The 16,765-nt window shown below is 42.7% G+C and overlaps 1 protein-coding gene across 9 annotated transcripts in view; it reads right to left on the bottom strand.

Annotated features, from left to right (window-relative positions):
• Positions 1–16,765, bottom strand: part of LOC117428072 (autism susceptibility gene 2 protein-like) — a 213,379-nt gene that overhangs the window by 122,483 nt on the left and 74,131 nt on the right. For 8 of the 9 annotated variants that reach the window (XM_058994125.1, XM_058994128.1, XM_058994127.1 and 5 more), the window contains one exon: positions 13,658–13,693. The exons of the other annotated variant lie outside the window; for it this stretch is intronic. In XM_058994125.1, the coding sequence (XP_058850108.1) occupies positions 13,658–13,693 (36 nt within the window). The remainder of the gene's footprint in view (positions 1–13,657; positions 13,694–16,765) is intronic. 9 annotated transcript variants of the gene reach the window in all.

Here is a 16,765-nt window from a genome sequence, read left to right as displayed (position 1 = left end):
ATGGAGTTCTTTTACAGAGATGAAAATGAAACCCCAGTAATCGCTGAGATTAATCTGGAATAAATGGCACACACTGGTGAACCCTTACAAAAAAAAAGTTTGAGAAACGCTATTGGGATACCATTACAATAGCAGTAGATGACTGGTAATCCCTTGCAGAACTATTAACAAACCTCCACAGCATCCACCATGGCAACACAGTGGCCCACATCATTATGAGCAAGATAGGAAATTACAGCCACTGTGGCACCATTCAACTTCACAACATTGTAGGGCAGCAGTGTGGAGTAGTGGTTAGGGGGCTCTGGACTTCTGACCGGAGGGTCGTGGGTTCAATCCCCGGTGGAGGACACTGCTGCTGTACCCTTGAGCAAGGTACTTTACCTAGATTGCTCCAGTAAAAACCCAACTGTATAAATGGGTGATTGTATGTAATAATAATGTGATATCTTGTAACAATTGTAAGCCATCCTGGATAAGGGCGTCTGCTAAGAAATAAATAATAATAATAATAATAATTGTAGTATCCTCTTCCATTGCCTTTAAGTACAGAACCATTGCATTGCTATGGTATTGCCACAGCAGTGCAGTAGAATAGCACCTTGCTAAGTTCTGCAGCCCCATGATGAAGCCGGAGCAAACAGTCATAAAGACACATGGTGATACAGAGTTCCAGGAATCTTCTCTTGCACGGTGCAATGCCTAAGTGTGAACAGGAAGCGTACCTGTACTTGAGCATGTGGTTAGATTGTAATCTCCATTCCACAGCAACGCAGGTCGCTACAAAAGCAATGCAGTTTACAGTAAGAGACTACACTTAAAATAACAAGATTGCCCTGATAATTATTAGAAAAAGATTCAGTATCATCAGCCAATCAGCTTCCAGCTATAGCGGGCATTAATCCACAGTAGATGCCTGCTGGAAAGTCACAGCATCGCCTGTGAATCAAACTGAAAATCAATCTGTGAAAGAGCTGGCTTTTTCTTTTTGACTTGCTGCATTTTTAAGCGTAGTTCACATCTATTGGACAGTAAATACTAAACAAAGAAACAATTGGTTAAAATTGAATTTATTATACACCAAAACCAGCCAATCAATACTTTGTATCGAGGAAAGCAACCAATGCTGTACCTGCAACAGTCAATCACATCCTGTCAGCTTGACTGGAGTGCAGACACAACAACAGAGAGACCCGGACAGTTCAGTAACATTGCTCCATTCAGATATGTGCCACTGTTCAGATAAAATAAAGCAGCTCTGACAAGTAAAAAAGTTATTTATTTATTTATTTTCTATAATTATGTGTGTTATCCTTTATGAAAATTCTTGGCACTATTTTCCTAAAAACATGTTCTCAGCGGAAGGGTATCTGATGAATCATTACAAGTTCAAGGTAAATGTAGGTTTCAAAAGTGTTTCTTTAAAGAGAACAACCAGAAAAATCATTATCTTATAGCGATAGAGCCCTCTTGATGAAGGCTCCACTGTGTGTTAGTTGAACTTGACTTTAGTTAGAGCCTCGCCTTCGGCTCAGGACACATAACTCCAGTCACGGTCAGTTAACACACGGTACAGCCTTCACGGGTAGAATCACTTAACTAGTATACCCCCAATACAATTACAACTATTCATCACTTAAGCACATTTGTGCTTTTATTTCTGTGGGCCCTGAGCTATTCGCGTTGATACAATCTCAGCGTTCACACTCTTCCTCTGGAGAGTCGATTCCAGACAGATAGGGATTGCTGTAACAGCACATACGTGTCTCTGAACTCGTCTTTCACCTCCAGAGAGTTCGTTGACTGACTCGCCCTTGTCAGGCATAGCATGGTGGAGCTGTCAAGACTTTGCAAAATGTAAATAAACATCAGTTATCTTCTTAAGTGTAGCAGTGGGTGGGTATCTTCCTTGCTTTCTCTTTGAGACAGAGCTGTTTGTCAGTGACAGTAGGGTGGGTACCTTCTTTGCTTTCTCTTCAATTGTTATTTACCTGACTTGGTTTTATCAGGACTTGCTGTCAGTAAAGCTACGAAGTGTGACATTTCAGAAGGGAAGTGGTGGATTGGTTTGGTTTATCTGAATACTCTCTCATGTCGAGGAGGAGGCTTTGCAAAGTTGAGAAACTTCACGAAGCTGCACTCTTTTATCTTGTAACGTGCAATGGAACTTTATCCAATGCGTGTGGGAGCTCCAACGCAAAAACATTTCCCGTAATTCGATGGCCAGAATGCCACCTGTTACAATGAGCAAACCTTTAAAGATGTCACCTACCACCTTAAAGGTCAAATATATATATTTTTTTTAAAATCAGGTTTTACCCAACTTGAAACGACCGATTGGACCCTGTCAACCATTACTGAATAAGGAATAACTTCAAAACGGCTACTCCTACCACAGATATGGCCAAAGGTTTTGCATCACCTAGAATTTTAGGATTGAAACATAATTAAACAAAGCAAAAAAAAAAAAAGCCTATATGAACATAATTTAGATATTTTATTCAACATCACGCAATCAAAGAAAATACAAAATGATATCGCAAGAGTCTACCGGAAGCCATAATAGTAGTACAGTATTTCATGTTAGATTTCAAAATGTCACATTTTTCAATTTTTGTCAGTTTTTCATTAAGTATATGGAAAACTACAAAGTGCTATGTAAACAATGATGTTATCGTAACATTATTCAGCAAGTTTCATTCGACTTTATGAAGCAAAATGAGTTCATTCTATAGGGCGATGCCAGAGCAGTACTGCAAAACCGTTTTTGAACTCTCATGGCCTTTATCAAATGAATGGTCATTGTTTTTTCAGGTCCCGTGGTTTGCTCTTCCTTTATTCAACACACAAGTCCTCTTATCTGGTAGTCTGGCACAGTGGTTTTGCCATTTGAACCTAGGAGCCAGCAGCGCTGGATACAGTAAGCTAAGGTTTGAGCTTCAGGGCATGTTTCCTTGATCCCTGAAACAGACATCAGAACAACTTCCATCTAAATAAATTAGCATAAGTCGCTCCGCAAGCATCCCTGATCCATCAGTAATGTCACGGGCACTTTAACATGACGAAGCGTGCAGCAGTGCCAGGGCTGTGAATAATTCAAATGAGCTGAGGAAAGTGGAATTGACTTCATGTTCATTTATTTCAGAGCAGAGGTGTGATCTTAAAGAGATGCTGTCCCTGGCTTTTTCTTCAGTGGGTGAACACATCTGTGTGACCTGTACTGATGAACCTACCTGGTTGTGAATGGACGTGTTAAGCTGTCTGCTACCAGGCTTGCGGAGAAGGGAATTAACATGAGACCTTTTGACAGGGCAGATATTAAAGGTGGTAGGAAAAAAAGGACTGTCAATGATTTAATTAAAGGTGTTTTTTTTAACCATTTGTCACTGACGTCTGATTGGGCTGTGGCCCTTTACGAAGCTGATCACCCTAATTACGGGACGAGAGCTGCTCTATTATATAAAAAAAAAGAAAAAGAAAAAGATTTCACATCCAGATGCTACTTCTCTCTGAAGCAGCTCGAATTAACCTTGAAGAGTAATGAGATCTGACTTGCTTAAATGTTGGCATTCTTAAATCATCAGGAACCGCCTCGAAGGAGCCAATAATCACTGTGCCAAATTGCCTTGCTTGCTAATTTCATGTCTCCCCAGCATTGGCTAGCAGTTAGTGTCGATTATTCAAGGACAGCCATGTAATGCTCCCAGGCCCCAGAGGTGTTACATTAAAATGTAAGAACTCGCAATGGAAATGAAAACTAAACACATTCGCTTTTTCTTGAAATCTAATCCAGGTTCCATCTGGCAGCTATGATTAAGTCTGTGTCTGGCCTGGGATCCCACTGCTGCCTCCACTGGGGAATGGGGAGCACATTGGCTGTCTCTAGGCAGCCTGCAGCTTAGGTGGAATGCTTTTGCTAATCCTGCCGCAACAATGGATCCAAGATTTGGGGCATGCATCCCATTGGATATGCTCTGCAAATCCAGCTATTATGTGGGGCTCAGAACTTCGCCAAAAGGGTTCCCAAGGATAAGCCTTGCCAATTCCTCTGTGACTCGAGACCCAGGTTTTTATACAGCTCTGCAAATCCTTCTATCTCAAGGGACCGAGATGCAGTTCAGGGGGTTCCCTGGAGCAGCCTCACGAGAAGCACAGAGCTTGAGGTGGGGGTTTCCAGGGTCATGCACCACATGCCTCATTATTACTAGGGTTACACATCCTGACTGCGTCGGTCTGGAGTCTGGATTGAGCATGGCAGTGTGCAGTAAACCCACTTCGCTAAATCCACTAATTCCACCACCATGAGGCCTCTGTCACAACGTGTGGGTAGTGAGCATGTGACCAGAGGGAGTGGGTGCATAACCGCTGCTTCATATAGATATACCAACAAGAGAATACTGAGAGATACAAAAATCTGATTTTACAGTTTGGATTCCTTTTAAAACTCACAATGAGTTTCTCTAACAATGTATTGTTTGAATCTGAGAATCACCATAGATCTGTGTTCAAGTTTAAATAGAGTCCTCTAAAAAAGACACAAAGTCATTACTTTAATTCAAAGCTAGACATTAAGTTTCTCTAGCGTGTCTGATAAGGTGTTTTAGAAGACTGCTCAGACAGAACAGATGAGGGGCTTAGGGAAAAGCCTGCCTCTGAATTGTGAGAACGCTGAAGTTCTGAAACAGGTGGCTGTGTTATCAACAGGTGTCCCTACTGAGCACTTCTGTCAGACATGTTTTATCAAACTAAGAAAGAAAGCCAACATATTCCAATGCCATCAAAAAAAAAAAAAACAGGAACAACAAGGGGCTGGCGCTTCTAATCGGCAAAGAAAAGTCATTTTTAAAAGACTTTACTACTGCTGAAGTGTTCTTTGTGCTCACTTTTAATGATGGGAATGGATGATACCCCTGGGCCTGTGATGATGTATATAGTAGAGGGGTAATGCTGCAATTAAAGCACAGGGAAAGGATTGAAACTAGAAGAGTAAGACTAACCCTTCCTTCGAAGGTTTCGTGTGAAAGTCAGAGATCTCTTCTTGCACACGGCATATACATCTGGGGAGAGCTGCATTAAGAGCACAACCTCCCTGAGCTTCTACTGTGGGGCCAACATCCCCCACAAACCAACAGGTACAAAGAGCATAGCATTTATCAAACTCATCCAAGAGCGACCAAAAAAGAAGCATAATAAAAAAAGAACGGCTCTTTATTCAGACAGCAACAATTCCTCGGGTTCAAAATAACTGCGTGCAAATGATTCTGTACGAGCACACAATGAATAGGATTTCATGCACATGCTCACTTTATTAAAACCGTCAACTATCACTTCTAAATGGAAAAACAAAAAAACCACTGCATTGCGCCTTCGCCTTGAACCCTGTGAAACTGATGCCAGTCCTGTGCGGTTTCTTCATACGCGCTCTCGTATAACAGGAAATAGGCTGAACCTGCTCAACGCCTTTAATAGCCTGACTTACTAACCACAGCAGGATCCTGCAACACGGTGCACTGTGGCTTAAGAGCTATCATATAAAAACCGCAGCTCAATACAGACCAAAACTGTACCTACAGCAGCTTAACAAAGACATTCCGTTCCGCCCCGGCTGCTCTTCTGCAGTGTTTTTTTAGAGAGAGGGCCCCCAGGGAAGGAGCCATGCTGTCATTAACACTCATGGTCCTTGTAAATAGAACAGTATCACCTGACAGGGTAATTATAAAGTGCTCTCTGTAATCTGCCTACCTACCTACAGTACTTAAAGACAGACAGATGGGGTTTGGGTGGGTTGCGGTTACTTCACATTTATTATCCCTGAAAACAGAATACATGAGACTGGTTAAAGAGCCAGGCCTGGGAGCAGGGCTCCAAGGTGTAGCAGGGAGATGTTTCCTGAGTCCTCAGAATATATACAGCCTGACCTACTTAGTTCTCATAGAACCAGCTTCTATTTTAAAAACTGTACTGCTAAACGCATTAATCCCACTGGCTGTCTATTAACACTGTCAAGGAACACAAAGGAACTTCAGCAAGTAATGATTTAACATAATGGAGTCTGACGAATGATTTAAAGGCTGGCGGATCTGTCTAAACACCTCTGTCCTGCGAGTCACTAACTAGGATCCTCTCTGCCACTTGAAATGCTTTTACAGACTCTGCAGAGGCCTGCGTTCTCTGATAGATAGTCTGGTTTTCATAGCTCTGGTTCTCAGTGGTGGGGTTTAGAGCATGTTACTGTTTAGAACAGATCAGCTGAATTGACCCAGATTGGTGTGTACTCGTGATTTATTTGAATGGAATTGATATTCATCTCGTTATCAAAAACACACTACATATTCATTGGGATTTCTATCAAACAAATGTCCCAAAGAGTCACAATTGTCCTGTCTGAACTGCGCTTTGATCATGTTAATACCATGCTGACTAACCCTGTTATCTCATTCAAGTATCTTCTGAAATATTGCCCATTGGACTAACATAATGGATCACTTTTTTTTTTTTTACAGCCTGTATTTCATTACCTACATTATAGTAAGGGTTAAAGCAGACAGCTCATCTAACGTTGGTAAAAACAGAGAAAGAGAAACGACATACAACCTATCTGAGGTGCAATAGCAAACAGCTTTTTTTTTTTACCCAACAATACATCCCTCCCCTTTTCCAACCCATATTTCAAAACAACAGATGTTTTGGTATCACTAAGCTGCCATAGGTTTGCAATGGATACTTCATTTGTGGTAAACAGTCTATTGATTCAAATATTTGACACAATGCTTTTTTTCATGCCGAGAACAGGCCATACTTCCAATGGTTAATATGCAATGAATTCACCGGCGCTATACAAGAAACATTGTAGTGCCTACTGTGCCTGTGTAATACGTTCATAGCCTCAGGCTCTGCTGAATTTCAACCATTGTTTATACTCCAGTGGGTCCTCTGGGGGGTTAGCGTGGCCTGAGGGCCTCCTGTCTAAGCAAGGAGGGGCCTGTGTACTGCCTCAGGCAATCTACCTGTAACTGTGTGTACATTTAGTCATGAGGAGAGCCGCGAAGAACCCACCACACACATCGAAATCAATACATGGTTCAATGTAGAAGCGCCTCAGAAAATACACACACACGCGTGCGTTTACCTCCGCGAAGCTTCTGCACATCCAGGGTGGTACACCCTGTAAAACCAAGTAGAAAGTCACAGTGTGCATACAGTGTTAATGGACATGTGGACTTACTGTTCTGATAGTGCAGCTGAGGTGACCCATGAAAAGTAGGCAGACAGACCAAAGCCAAGTCACACACACAAGAGATCGGTTCAGAACTTTGAGACTCTATTATAGGACAGCAAAGGGGGCTCGCGGCAAAAAGATCCTGGGTCGCATCCGAGTCCATCTACTGAGCCAGTGTACGTGATGCTTCGAGTGTTGAAAGGTGATCCTGCACCTTTAAACCACATGGGCTCTTCTTAAATGCCTAGCGCTGAATTAATAAGCTGCAATGTAATAAATCCTTTTGATTTATTGCACTCTCTCAGGCTGCAGAAGATACAGGGCCGGGGAGGAGAAAAGAAAGCTGCAGGCAAAAGAAACCACCGCCATTTTTAATCCGGAAACACTACTCTTCCATGAAGCTGTGAAGCCTCTTTTTTATTTTATTGAGCTGTACATGCGATTAACATCCCTGTTCAAGGTCAGTCGCCAGTGAGATCGTGCCGGACAGCGCTAAGGAAAACGAGGAGGAGAAGAATATCAGATCCCATCACAGTTCCTACTCCCAGGTCCCTCTGGAAATAATTTAGGGAAGGGATGCTAGAAGTAAATCAGGCTAAAGGAAGCAGGGATACGGTAGAACGCGGTATAGCAGCTGAACCAGTTCTAGGTCTTGCATGCATGGTGTGATGACTATCTTGGCTATCACAACTTTCTTTTTGATTTTTTACACCTGATTAATGAATTAATAATTAACATGTTTAAACAAGCAGAGGGCCCTTGACAGTAGCGATCAGGTGAGTGTTTTTAACAGCACGATGCTACAGTGCGTAAGTAACCCTTTTGCTTTAGTCAGCTCAGCTGGAAAATTGAGCACAAACTGAAATATGAGCATCAAACAGGCATTCAAACTGCTGGGCTGTCAAGAGCAGTGTAAAATAATTGTGTCTTTAAAACAAAGGGTGCCTGCATCTTAGATCAGGGTTCTTTGGCGTAGTTCAAAGACAATAAACACTTTTGCACAAACAAACAAGTTAAGGGCTAACGGCCTCCTCCGTCGTTCATATTGGCTTCACCCGCCCCTTCAGCGTATAAATAGTGATTTGCCTTGCACATGCAAATGAGCTGAGGAAACAAAGTATCTTATCAGAAGGAATTTGCATGAGATTGAGGCAAAAAGTCAAATGTAAGTGCATGATTTATAATGAAAAGCAAGAGGAACCCCATTAAAAATACTTTACATAGGCAAATACACAGAAAAAAACAACACTGCTTGCCAGTAAAATCCAATGTTAAGGATGGATTTCTGTTCCAGAATATTTCCATAAACCCTCAGATGCCTTCTGTATCTCCCAACCTCAAAGCATCCCTTCAGGATGGGACAGCGAAACAGAAAAAGCCATGAGTCCATGAGGTCATTTCTGAACTGCCTTCCCTTATAGAATGGATCATTTCTGAACTGCCTTCCCTTATAGAATGGGTCATTTCTGAACTGCCTTCCCTTATAGAATGGGTCACTTCTGAACTGCCTTCCCTTATAGAATCGTTGCAAAACAACAAGCATTGGGTCTCCATTGACATGCCACTGCTTTACTCTGAATCTTAACCATTTGCAGACCATATACCAACAACAGAAAGACAATGTGGATGTTGATACTGAGGCACTACCATGATACCAAGTAAAGTATGCACTGCTTCACAACAATGTTGTCCTGCCATGCTGTACCCAAGCTCATCAAACTTAAATCTGCAATATAAAAAGTAAGTGGTAACAGCATTTAGGAATGAACTCTGCAAGACTGGGCTGTGCAGAGATGCTTTATTTTATATAAGCCAAGCCTCTCTAATGCACCATGTCGCCCTTTTATCCAAATGGATTCTCTCCCCACCCCCTCACTGAAAAATCAAAGGGTTTCCAGTGAAAAAAAAAAGTTTCCTTCACTGAATTACTCCGGTCTGAACCATAGGGTGTGCAGTCACTGGAAATCATTTTAAAACAGCCATTCAATAGGTCCCCAAAGCCCCAAGCCTTTATCTGTGCCACATGATTGATGTGTCGTGGACCCTGCTGTGGTTAACAGCAATTTTTAGCTGTTGCTATCGGCAACAGCCTGGGTCCACAGCATGAGGCAAGCAGCAGGCCTCTGCTCTGAAGCAGGCCCGCACACAGGGATAAACAAACAGGTTTTTCAACCCGGACAGGCCTCGTGGTGTGCTTCTGACACAAAAGGCCCCTCTGGAAAGCCTGGCAATGTCAGTGCTTTAACTGTGTCATGCTGGGCTATTGGTTTCTTCTACTAATTTGCACTGTGTGGATGGGCCAGTGCTGCATGGACACCTGCAAGCCTAAACAGCACATTGTGGGACAAAAACAGATTAGCCCTGGAGGTAAACTGTGCCGGGGTAGGTGGTAGGGGGTGAGTGAGAAGGCACTATAGGACAATTTGAGAAGGAAGAGAACTGAGCATAGATGCAGTTCGCAATGGCACACAGAGTGCAAGCAGCAAATCTACTGATATGTACAAAACAGATACTGTCACCTGGCTGCACATAACCATTGGGAGAACCAATATATTCTGTATATAACACGCGGATACTGTATGACACTGAACTCAATCCTTCAAGAGACTCTGAATGTCTAAATGCAGTTGTTGTGTGTTCAGGGGGTGTCCCTCTGCGTCTGGCAGTTTGAATAAACAGGGAACAAATAAAAGCTGTACATTTTCCATTGAATCTATCCCTATCAAAGTAAACAGGAGGAACCGGTTATAAAGACAGGACCTCAAAGAGAAATAATCACTTGAACTTGACAATCTTAAAAACCCTGAACAAAGCTAAAGTAAAAAGGGTGGGGTGGGGTATGGACGTGTGCTCTGAAAAGCCTTCACTTCAGTTAAGTGCATTGTACACAATCTCTTCATCTCTGTAAAGGAGCAGTGCATTGCCTGAGGAGCAGATAGGGCAGCTGAGTGATGTGGGCGTTTCACTGTAGATCCCCATGTCACGGCCCATGTGCAGTAATAACATAAATAAAGATCAACCAGGAGGAATTCTATCAGAATAAAGAATTCCAGGAATAGCTGATGATGTAATGTGAGAAATCAAGAGGTTATCTGTGTCAGTTAAAAACAAATACCATGCAGTAGAAATGTACTGAACCCCCCCAGTAGTGGGTTATGTAGAGGATTATATATACTTATCATTTTTCAAAAGCGTATTTTCTAATGGAAATATGGCAGCACACCACTTTTGTAGTTCATTGATGTCATCACTTTGTAGTTGGGTGATGTCATCACTTTGTAGTTGGGTGATGTCATCACTACTTTTGATTTCCACAGATTTGCAGCCACTGCCTCCTCTTTTAAAAATGGGAAGCAGTAAATCAATATACCAAGGATATGTATAAATACACAGGCATTTAAAGACAGCAGGCTTCACTGAGATTGCATATCAAGTTAAGGTGAAGACTACTCTCTTCGGCTCTAATGCAGTCTTTTTAATGTCTGTTAGTGGAAGGAGTTCAGCCTAATTCAAGGGGTTCCTCTCCATTTGATTCCATGCGACTGGCTATTGAGGCATGAAATTCACACCGAGCCTCGTTTGCATGTATTTCTTTCTTTCTTTGTTTTATTTAGAGAGCGTGCCAAACTGTAGCATGAATGTCAGGCAAATGAGGACGTCTGCGTGCGGCCAAATGTTAAAATAGGACATAAAAGGGCTAAGGAGGTACAGTACAGTGTCTATTCAAAAGATACAAAATCTGCCCACCGTTTAATATACATAATTTTAAATCGAGATGGTTTTAATCTAAAATGCATATTTAGATATTAAAGAACCACCCCCCCCCCACCCCACCCCAGCTCTGCATAGCCTGAGAAGAAAGCAGCAGAAAAACACTTGCGTTTCAAATGACTGTCACCCAGATCAAAGAGCAGAGCAGTTCAACATTAGCAGAGTATTGTCAATGGCAAATGCCCCTCATGCTGTGAGAGTTACTCTAAAGAGGAATTATCCTTCCAGCAGCTGTTTGGATGAGGGCATCCTGCAGTGTTAAGGATCAGATGAACACAGGTATCCAAGCAGCAGTGGTGAAGCTTGGCCAATGCCCTGCGACTCAATGACACATGTGAGCTCTGTTATAACTCAATGACACATGTGAGCCCTGTGGTAACTCAGAACGGATCTCAAAGACTGCAGAATCACAAGGAACCAGACTGTGGACTTGACACTGGTTGGGGTCCCTTTTAAAGGCATGAGCGCCCCCTTTCAAAACCCTTTTTAAGGGGGTCCACTGAACCGTGAACGGTAAGCCAGGGTAATGAATTGTATTGTCAATAGTAAGAAGCTGGTAAGTTGTGTCCCAGTGGTGTAGAATTAACTACCATAGAGAATGTTGTGAAACAACATTTCATTACCAATGCTAAACCGTTCTATTTAATAAGCTGCTGAATTGTAATGATCGTAAGGGCACCAAGCCTGCCTGCATGTGCATCAATTCTCTCTAGTAAGGAGACACTATCATATATTTTCATTTTGGATCGTTCATTCAATGCATGCATACCTACACTTCAATTGCTTCATATTGGTACCGCTAAACATATACTTTCTTATTATACAGTCTACATGCATCCCATATTTTTTAAGATACTTATTTCCATAAAGTGCCAGAAGGAAATAATGTAAAACAGGTTGAAAGATTTGCTTGACAAAGTATTTTCCCATAAACGCTAAAACTGACAGATTCCTGTTTCAACTAGTATAAACCTGATAGTAAATAAATAATTTTAAAAAATCCCTTTTTCATTTGTCATTATTGAAGTACTGGACTGAACAACACATATTGCTTCCTAGCTGTACTCTTTGAGTTAAAATAAACTTGCTGGATTCAAAAACAGCAGATTATATTTCCCTAGTGGTAGTTTTAGCTGCACAGGAGCTGTAAGAAAAATCGGTGGATTGCTTTTTTAATGTTACACTGATAACATTCCACAGAGAATACCTACAGAGCTGATATATCCAACACAGACACACAAGAGTCTTCCTAAAAACGTAAAAACTATTTTTAAAGCCACGCGAAGTCCTTTAACAGCCCTTGCAGACAGCGGAGGAATAAATGGCAAGAACACCTGACAGCACTCTTTCAACCATGCAGTTAGGTTAGAGGTTAACACCTCTGAAAAGCTGTCTAGATAAGGCGAAACTTTACTGCCATTTAATCTCCACAAGTGGTGGAGATAAGGGCTACCTGCGTTTGAAGTCTTCTCAGAAACAGTGCTGGGGATTATTACCAAGCTGCGAGGTGACCATCAGATAACCTAGTTAGTCCCGTCTGTGCCGCTTCACGCATCTGCTCCCTCGTGCCCTTCCTGCACACCTCTGAACCCCCCCCCCTCCCCCCCTCCCAGGGCCTCCGAGCCAAACCACAACGCCCAAAGCACACAGCAGCAGATGAGGCTGACATGAAATGGAACGAGCGCATCTCAGAATGCAAAACCAGAATCTGTCCGCAAGCTAGAGAGAGGGCTAGACCGCAGATATCGCCCGCAGATAAAAATAAGAAAAAAGCCAGCAGTTTGAGAACCTGCAACTTCCTGTTTAAGCTCTCGATCTGTATCTCTATCTCTCTGTGCCTCTGCCTATCTTTCATTCTCTCTCTCTCTCAGTTCTGATTCAGTCAGTTGTTATCACATGATGACACGCTCTCTCTCCTGCCTGTCCAGCGATACCGGAGGGGACTCAGAGGTGATTGCTTGTCAGGTTTTGTCATGCTTATACTACTGGCCTCCTCATGTGAGACCCCAGCAGGTGTCTTATTCAGTCCCTGAAGCAATGCAGTTCAATCTGTACCACCTCACGGACAAGCCTGCTCCAGATTCTTTTCTTTCATTCGTGCATCAAGCTGGAATATTCCCTGGCAAGGACCTGCCTTCTATTCCTTCGAAGGACTTCAGTGAGATTTGTCTATCTCTGACTGGCAGTCCAGTGAGCTCTTTCTTGGTCTCTGTTGTTTATTCTCACAAGACACCAGAGATCGAACTGTAGAGAACTAACAAGAACATTTTCTTAAAATGATTCTTAAAACAGCGAAGCTGAGTTAAAAAAGAAAAACAAAGTGTCCTGAGATTTCTTTACAGAAATGTACAGTTCATATGCAATGTCAGCTGTACAGCAGCAAAATAACAGCGTTTCATATGAACAAAGTGCCACTGGCAACTGATTTGTAAAGACACCTCCCTTTAGAAATCAGGGGTCTGAAACGCAACCTGGTCAGCAATCGTAAACAATGAGATTGCTACAGCAGTGAAAGATCCCATTCCAGTGAAACCAGACCGTTGCAATGGAGACACGAACACAAACTGGGCACACAGGTACAGTAAGAGACCGGGCAATGTTCTGTGTTAGGGAATGCTGGCTGTCTTTCAAACTCCATTGCAGAAATGTGAGGGAAATGACACTTACCGAGTAGCCATGTCCTGAAAAGCAGTGAGTGGAACTCTGTACAGAAAGAAAAGAAAGAGAAAACAGCAATGATTACCGTGAGTGGAACACCACAGGGTACAGGCACACCAGTCCAGAAGCCAATGCCAGAAAGCATGTGTGGCCGACTCGGGCCCTTCCACAACTCGGGCTCTTTTTTCCAAACCATACTCTAGACCCTAAAGCTCATTTATCTCAGTGGATCCTGTAAAACCTGGTGTAGAACTGCCCTCCAGGATCGGAGTTGCCCACACATTGTCAGTAGCACCCTTTGAGGATCTTCAGCTAGAGCCAGTGAAACTGAGGTATAATGCAGTTACTTTGGGCTTTGATTGGCTTGTTTGATGAATTTACACAATACTGACACATGCTGCTAAACGACTGGATCGGTATTACTACACGCATTATAATAACATACGATATGAAGTATTCAGACAAAGTGGATAGACTAGAAGTGCACTGAAAGTATTTTTGAGATAATCATTTCTTTTCAAACTGTAAAATGTTTGAAACCGGTTCCATTATATGAATCATACTAGTTACCCTCCTGTGGGTGTTGTAGTGGTAGATACAGACTAGACTTAGAACCAGATTGACAGGCTAACACAATCTCTGCTAAACTTACACAGGTATGTTTTTCCATCTCAAAGATTCATGTCTGTGGTTAGACAACTCAAACTAAAACTCACTCAAGTTAAATTTGACTGGGTCAACCAGACAAGCTTTGTCATTACAGAGTGCAAACGCTAATACACATCTAGTACCATGGAATTATACAGCTCTTAAATGTCAGTACAACAGTAATAACTATGTACTTACATATTACCTAATGTGTAATTACTAAACTGGATAACAAAGCCATGCAGAATTTGCATTATAGAATCCGATATGAAGAAAACCTTTTGTTTCTGTCAATTTTACATATGAAAAACATCACAGACGTTTATACTGTGTCACATTGCCTACAGTGTGCAGAATAGATTGGCAGAACCTCACTGTACTGCACACAGAGAGGCTTGAATGAAATACGTCAACCTGAATGAAACACACAAGCCAAACATTTCCACTCCGAACAAGACCAGGGCTCTGGCACAGCAGTGCCTACTCTTTTCTGGTGAACTCTGAAAGGGTCCTTGCTGTGAAAGGGAGGACCTCGCAGGCTGTACAGTACTTTAGTTATTCAGTCGCCACCCAGAACACAAATCTCTAAATCGCTATACAGTCTTCTCTTTATTTCCAATTTCGATTTCCAATTTCCACTGTGTTCCCAGGAGGTATATATTTCAGCTAGGCCAATTTTAGCACCGCCAACATGCACTCCCCCCTCTCTTTCCATATAACAATCCCCATCCACCCCCACCCCCTCAGGCGATGCTCTAGCACTCCATTTAGCCTTTGCCAGCGTCCTGAATACATGAGTCTTCAACGCTGCTCCCTCTACGACAATCAGGGAGGTGGCCTGAGCTAACTAGGACACCCGTTCCGCTCGACTCAGGAGACGAATCGCAGTCTAGTTACCCTCATCTTCACTTAGCAGAGAAAAAGACAAAGAAGAGGAACAAGCAAGGAAATATCCGACCCCTCTGAGGCGTGCCCCCCCACCCCCGCACCCCCCTCCCTCGAGGTCCTCTGGGATAAGACAAGGAGGAGGGAGGGTAGGGTTTGAAATTAGCAGAGCTTTGCGAGCACATTCAAAATTCTGAGCATTTGTACAAGAAAGAGAGACTTATTTAAATGATAATGAGGGGCAATCCATTCAATTTAGCACAGGAGAGAAGAAAAAAATCCATTAAGAAGGTCAGCGGCCCGTGAGCCGAGGGTCATGAAACAGCTAAACACTTTCTTAAAAGCTATTATACGTGATTCTCTATAGATTTGTACAGCGCTCGGGACTTCAAAAGGATTTAGGGACCCGTCCCAAAGAAGAATAAAGGAGGCGGGGGTGGAGGGGGGTGATCCAGACTGCTTTTTAGGGTTAACTAAACAGAATAACAGAACAGAAATGCCGCTTCTCCGCCCCCTGATCCTCTTCCACACACCCACCTCGAGCTTCTTAATGCGGCACTGAAAAGGTGGGAGGGGCGTTTGTGTTTCCTTAAGGGGCAGGCTATTGCTTTTGAGACGCTGGGTTAAAAGTGCCAAATCGGGAGCCACCCAAGCAGAAACAGTATGTCAAAATAGGGTTCCATTATAGTGTAGGAAAGCAGGAATGCATGAGTGACTGAGTGTGTGTGTGTGGAACAGAGATACAGCTGCTCCCTCCCACCTCCTGTGGCACACACACACACACCCGCACTAAATAAATCCTTTTAAAGTTTCCTAATCCCTTTGTGGATTTACTCTAGTGCACAGCTGAATTGTTGGCTGAATTACCTGGTAAAGTAAATAACGAAGGAGCTTAACAAGAAGCATAAACAAAGGCAGGCTTTTCTTTCACAGTTCAGCTCTGTCGTTTCCCATTTTACTGATAAAAAAACAAACAGAGCGCTATCCTTATGGAAAAAATAAAAATCAGTAACCCTGACCTCTAAACTGAAACAATGAACTCTCCTCAGAATCGTCTTTCTCGTCCACCGTACATGAAGCTCAAAGAGACTCCACTATCCTTCCAGTTAATTTCAATGGAGCAGCCCAACATCTCGTGGTTCCGGAACACACCTAGCTCTCGCGGTTCCGGAACACACCTAGCTCTCGCGGTTCCGGAACACACCTAGCTCTCGCGGTTCCGGAACACACCTAGCTCCCGTGGTTCTGGAACACACCTAGTTCCACTCCAGCGTTGTTTCTAAAGTGTAAGATCAGATCCACAGCCTGTGTTCTGGAACATCATCCTCGTTGAGCAGAATCATACAAGAGATTGTTTTTTTAAGGCAATACTTACGCTGAAGTGTTCGGGACGGGAAATGACATTGTTTTATTAATCGCTTTCAATCTCTGAAAAGAGCTGCTTGATCGCCGAGGAAGGGGAAGACAATCTGAAGATTGTTGAGCCAATCCTACCATAGAGATGAAAAGTGTAAAGAACACACTGGAGGGTGTGGGCAAGGTCGTTATATCCAGATCACCAGAATATTAATAACAAAAAAGGAT

Source organism: Acipenser ruthenus, chromosome 21, assembly GCF_902713425.1.
Source record: "Acipenser ruthenus chromosome 21, fAciRut3.2 maternal haplotype, whole genome shotgun sequence".
NCBI lineage: Eukaryota > Metazoa > Chordata > Actinopteri > Acipenseriformes > Acipenseridae > Acipenser > Acipenser ruthenus.
The sequence above is the reverse complement of the archived record's forward strand: the minus strand, read 5'-3'. Positions and strand labels throughout refer to the sequence as shown.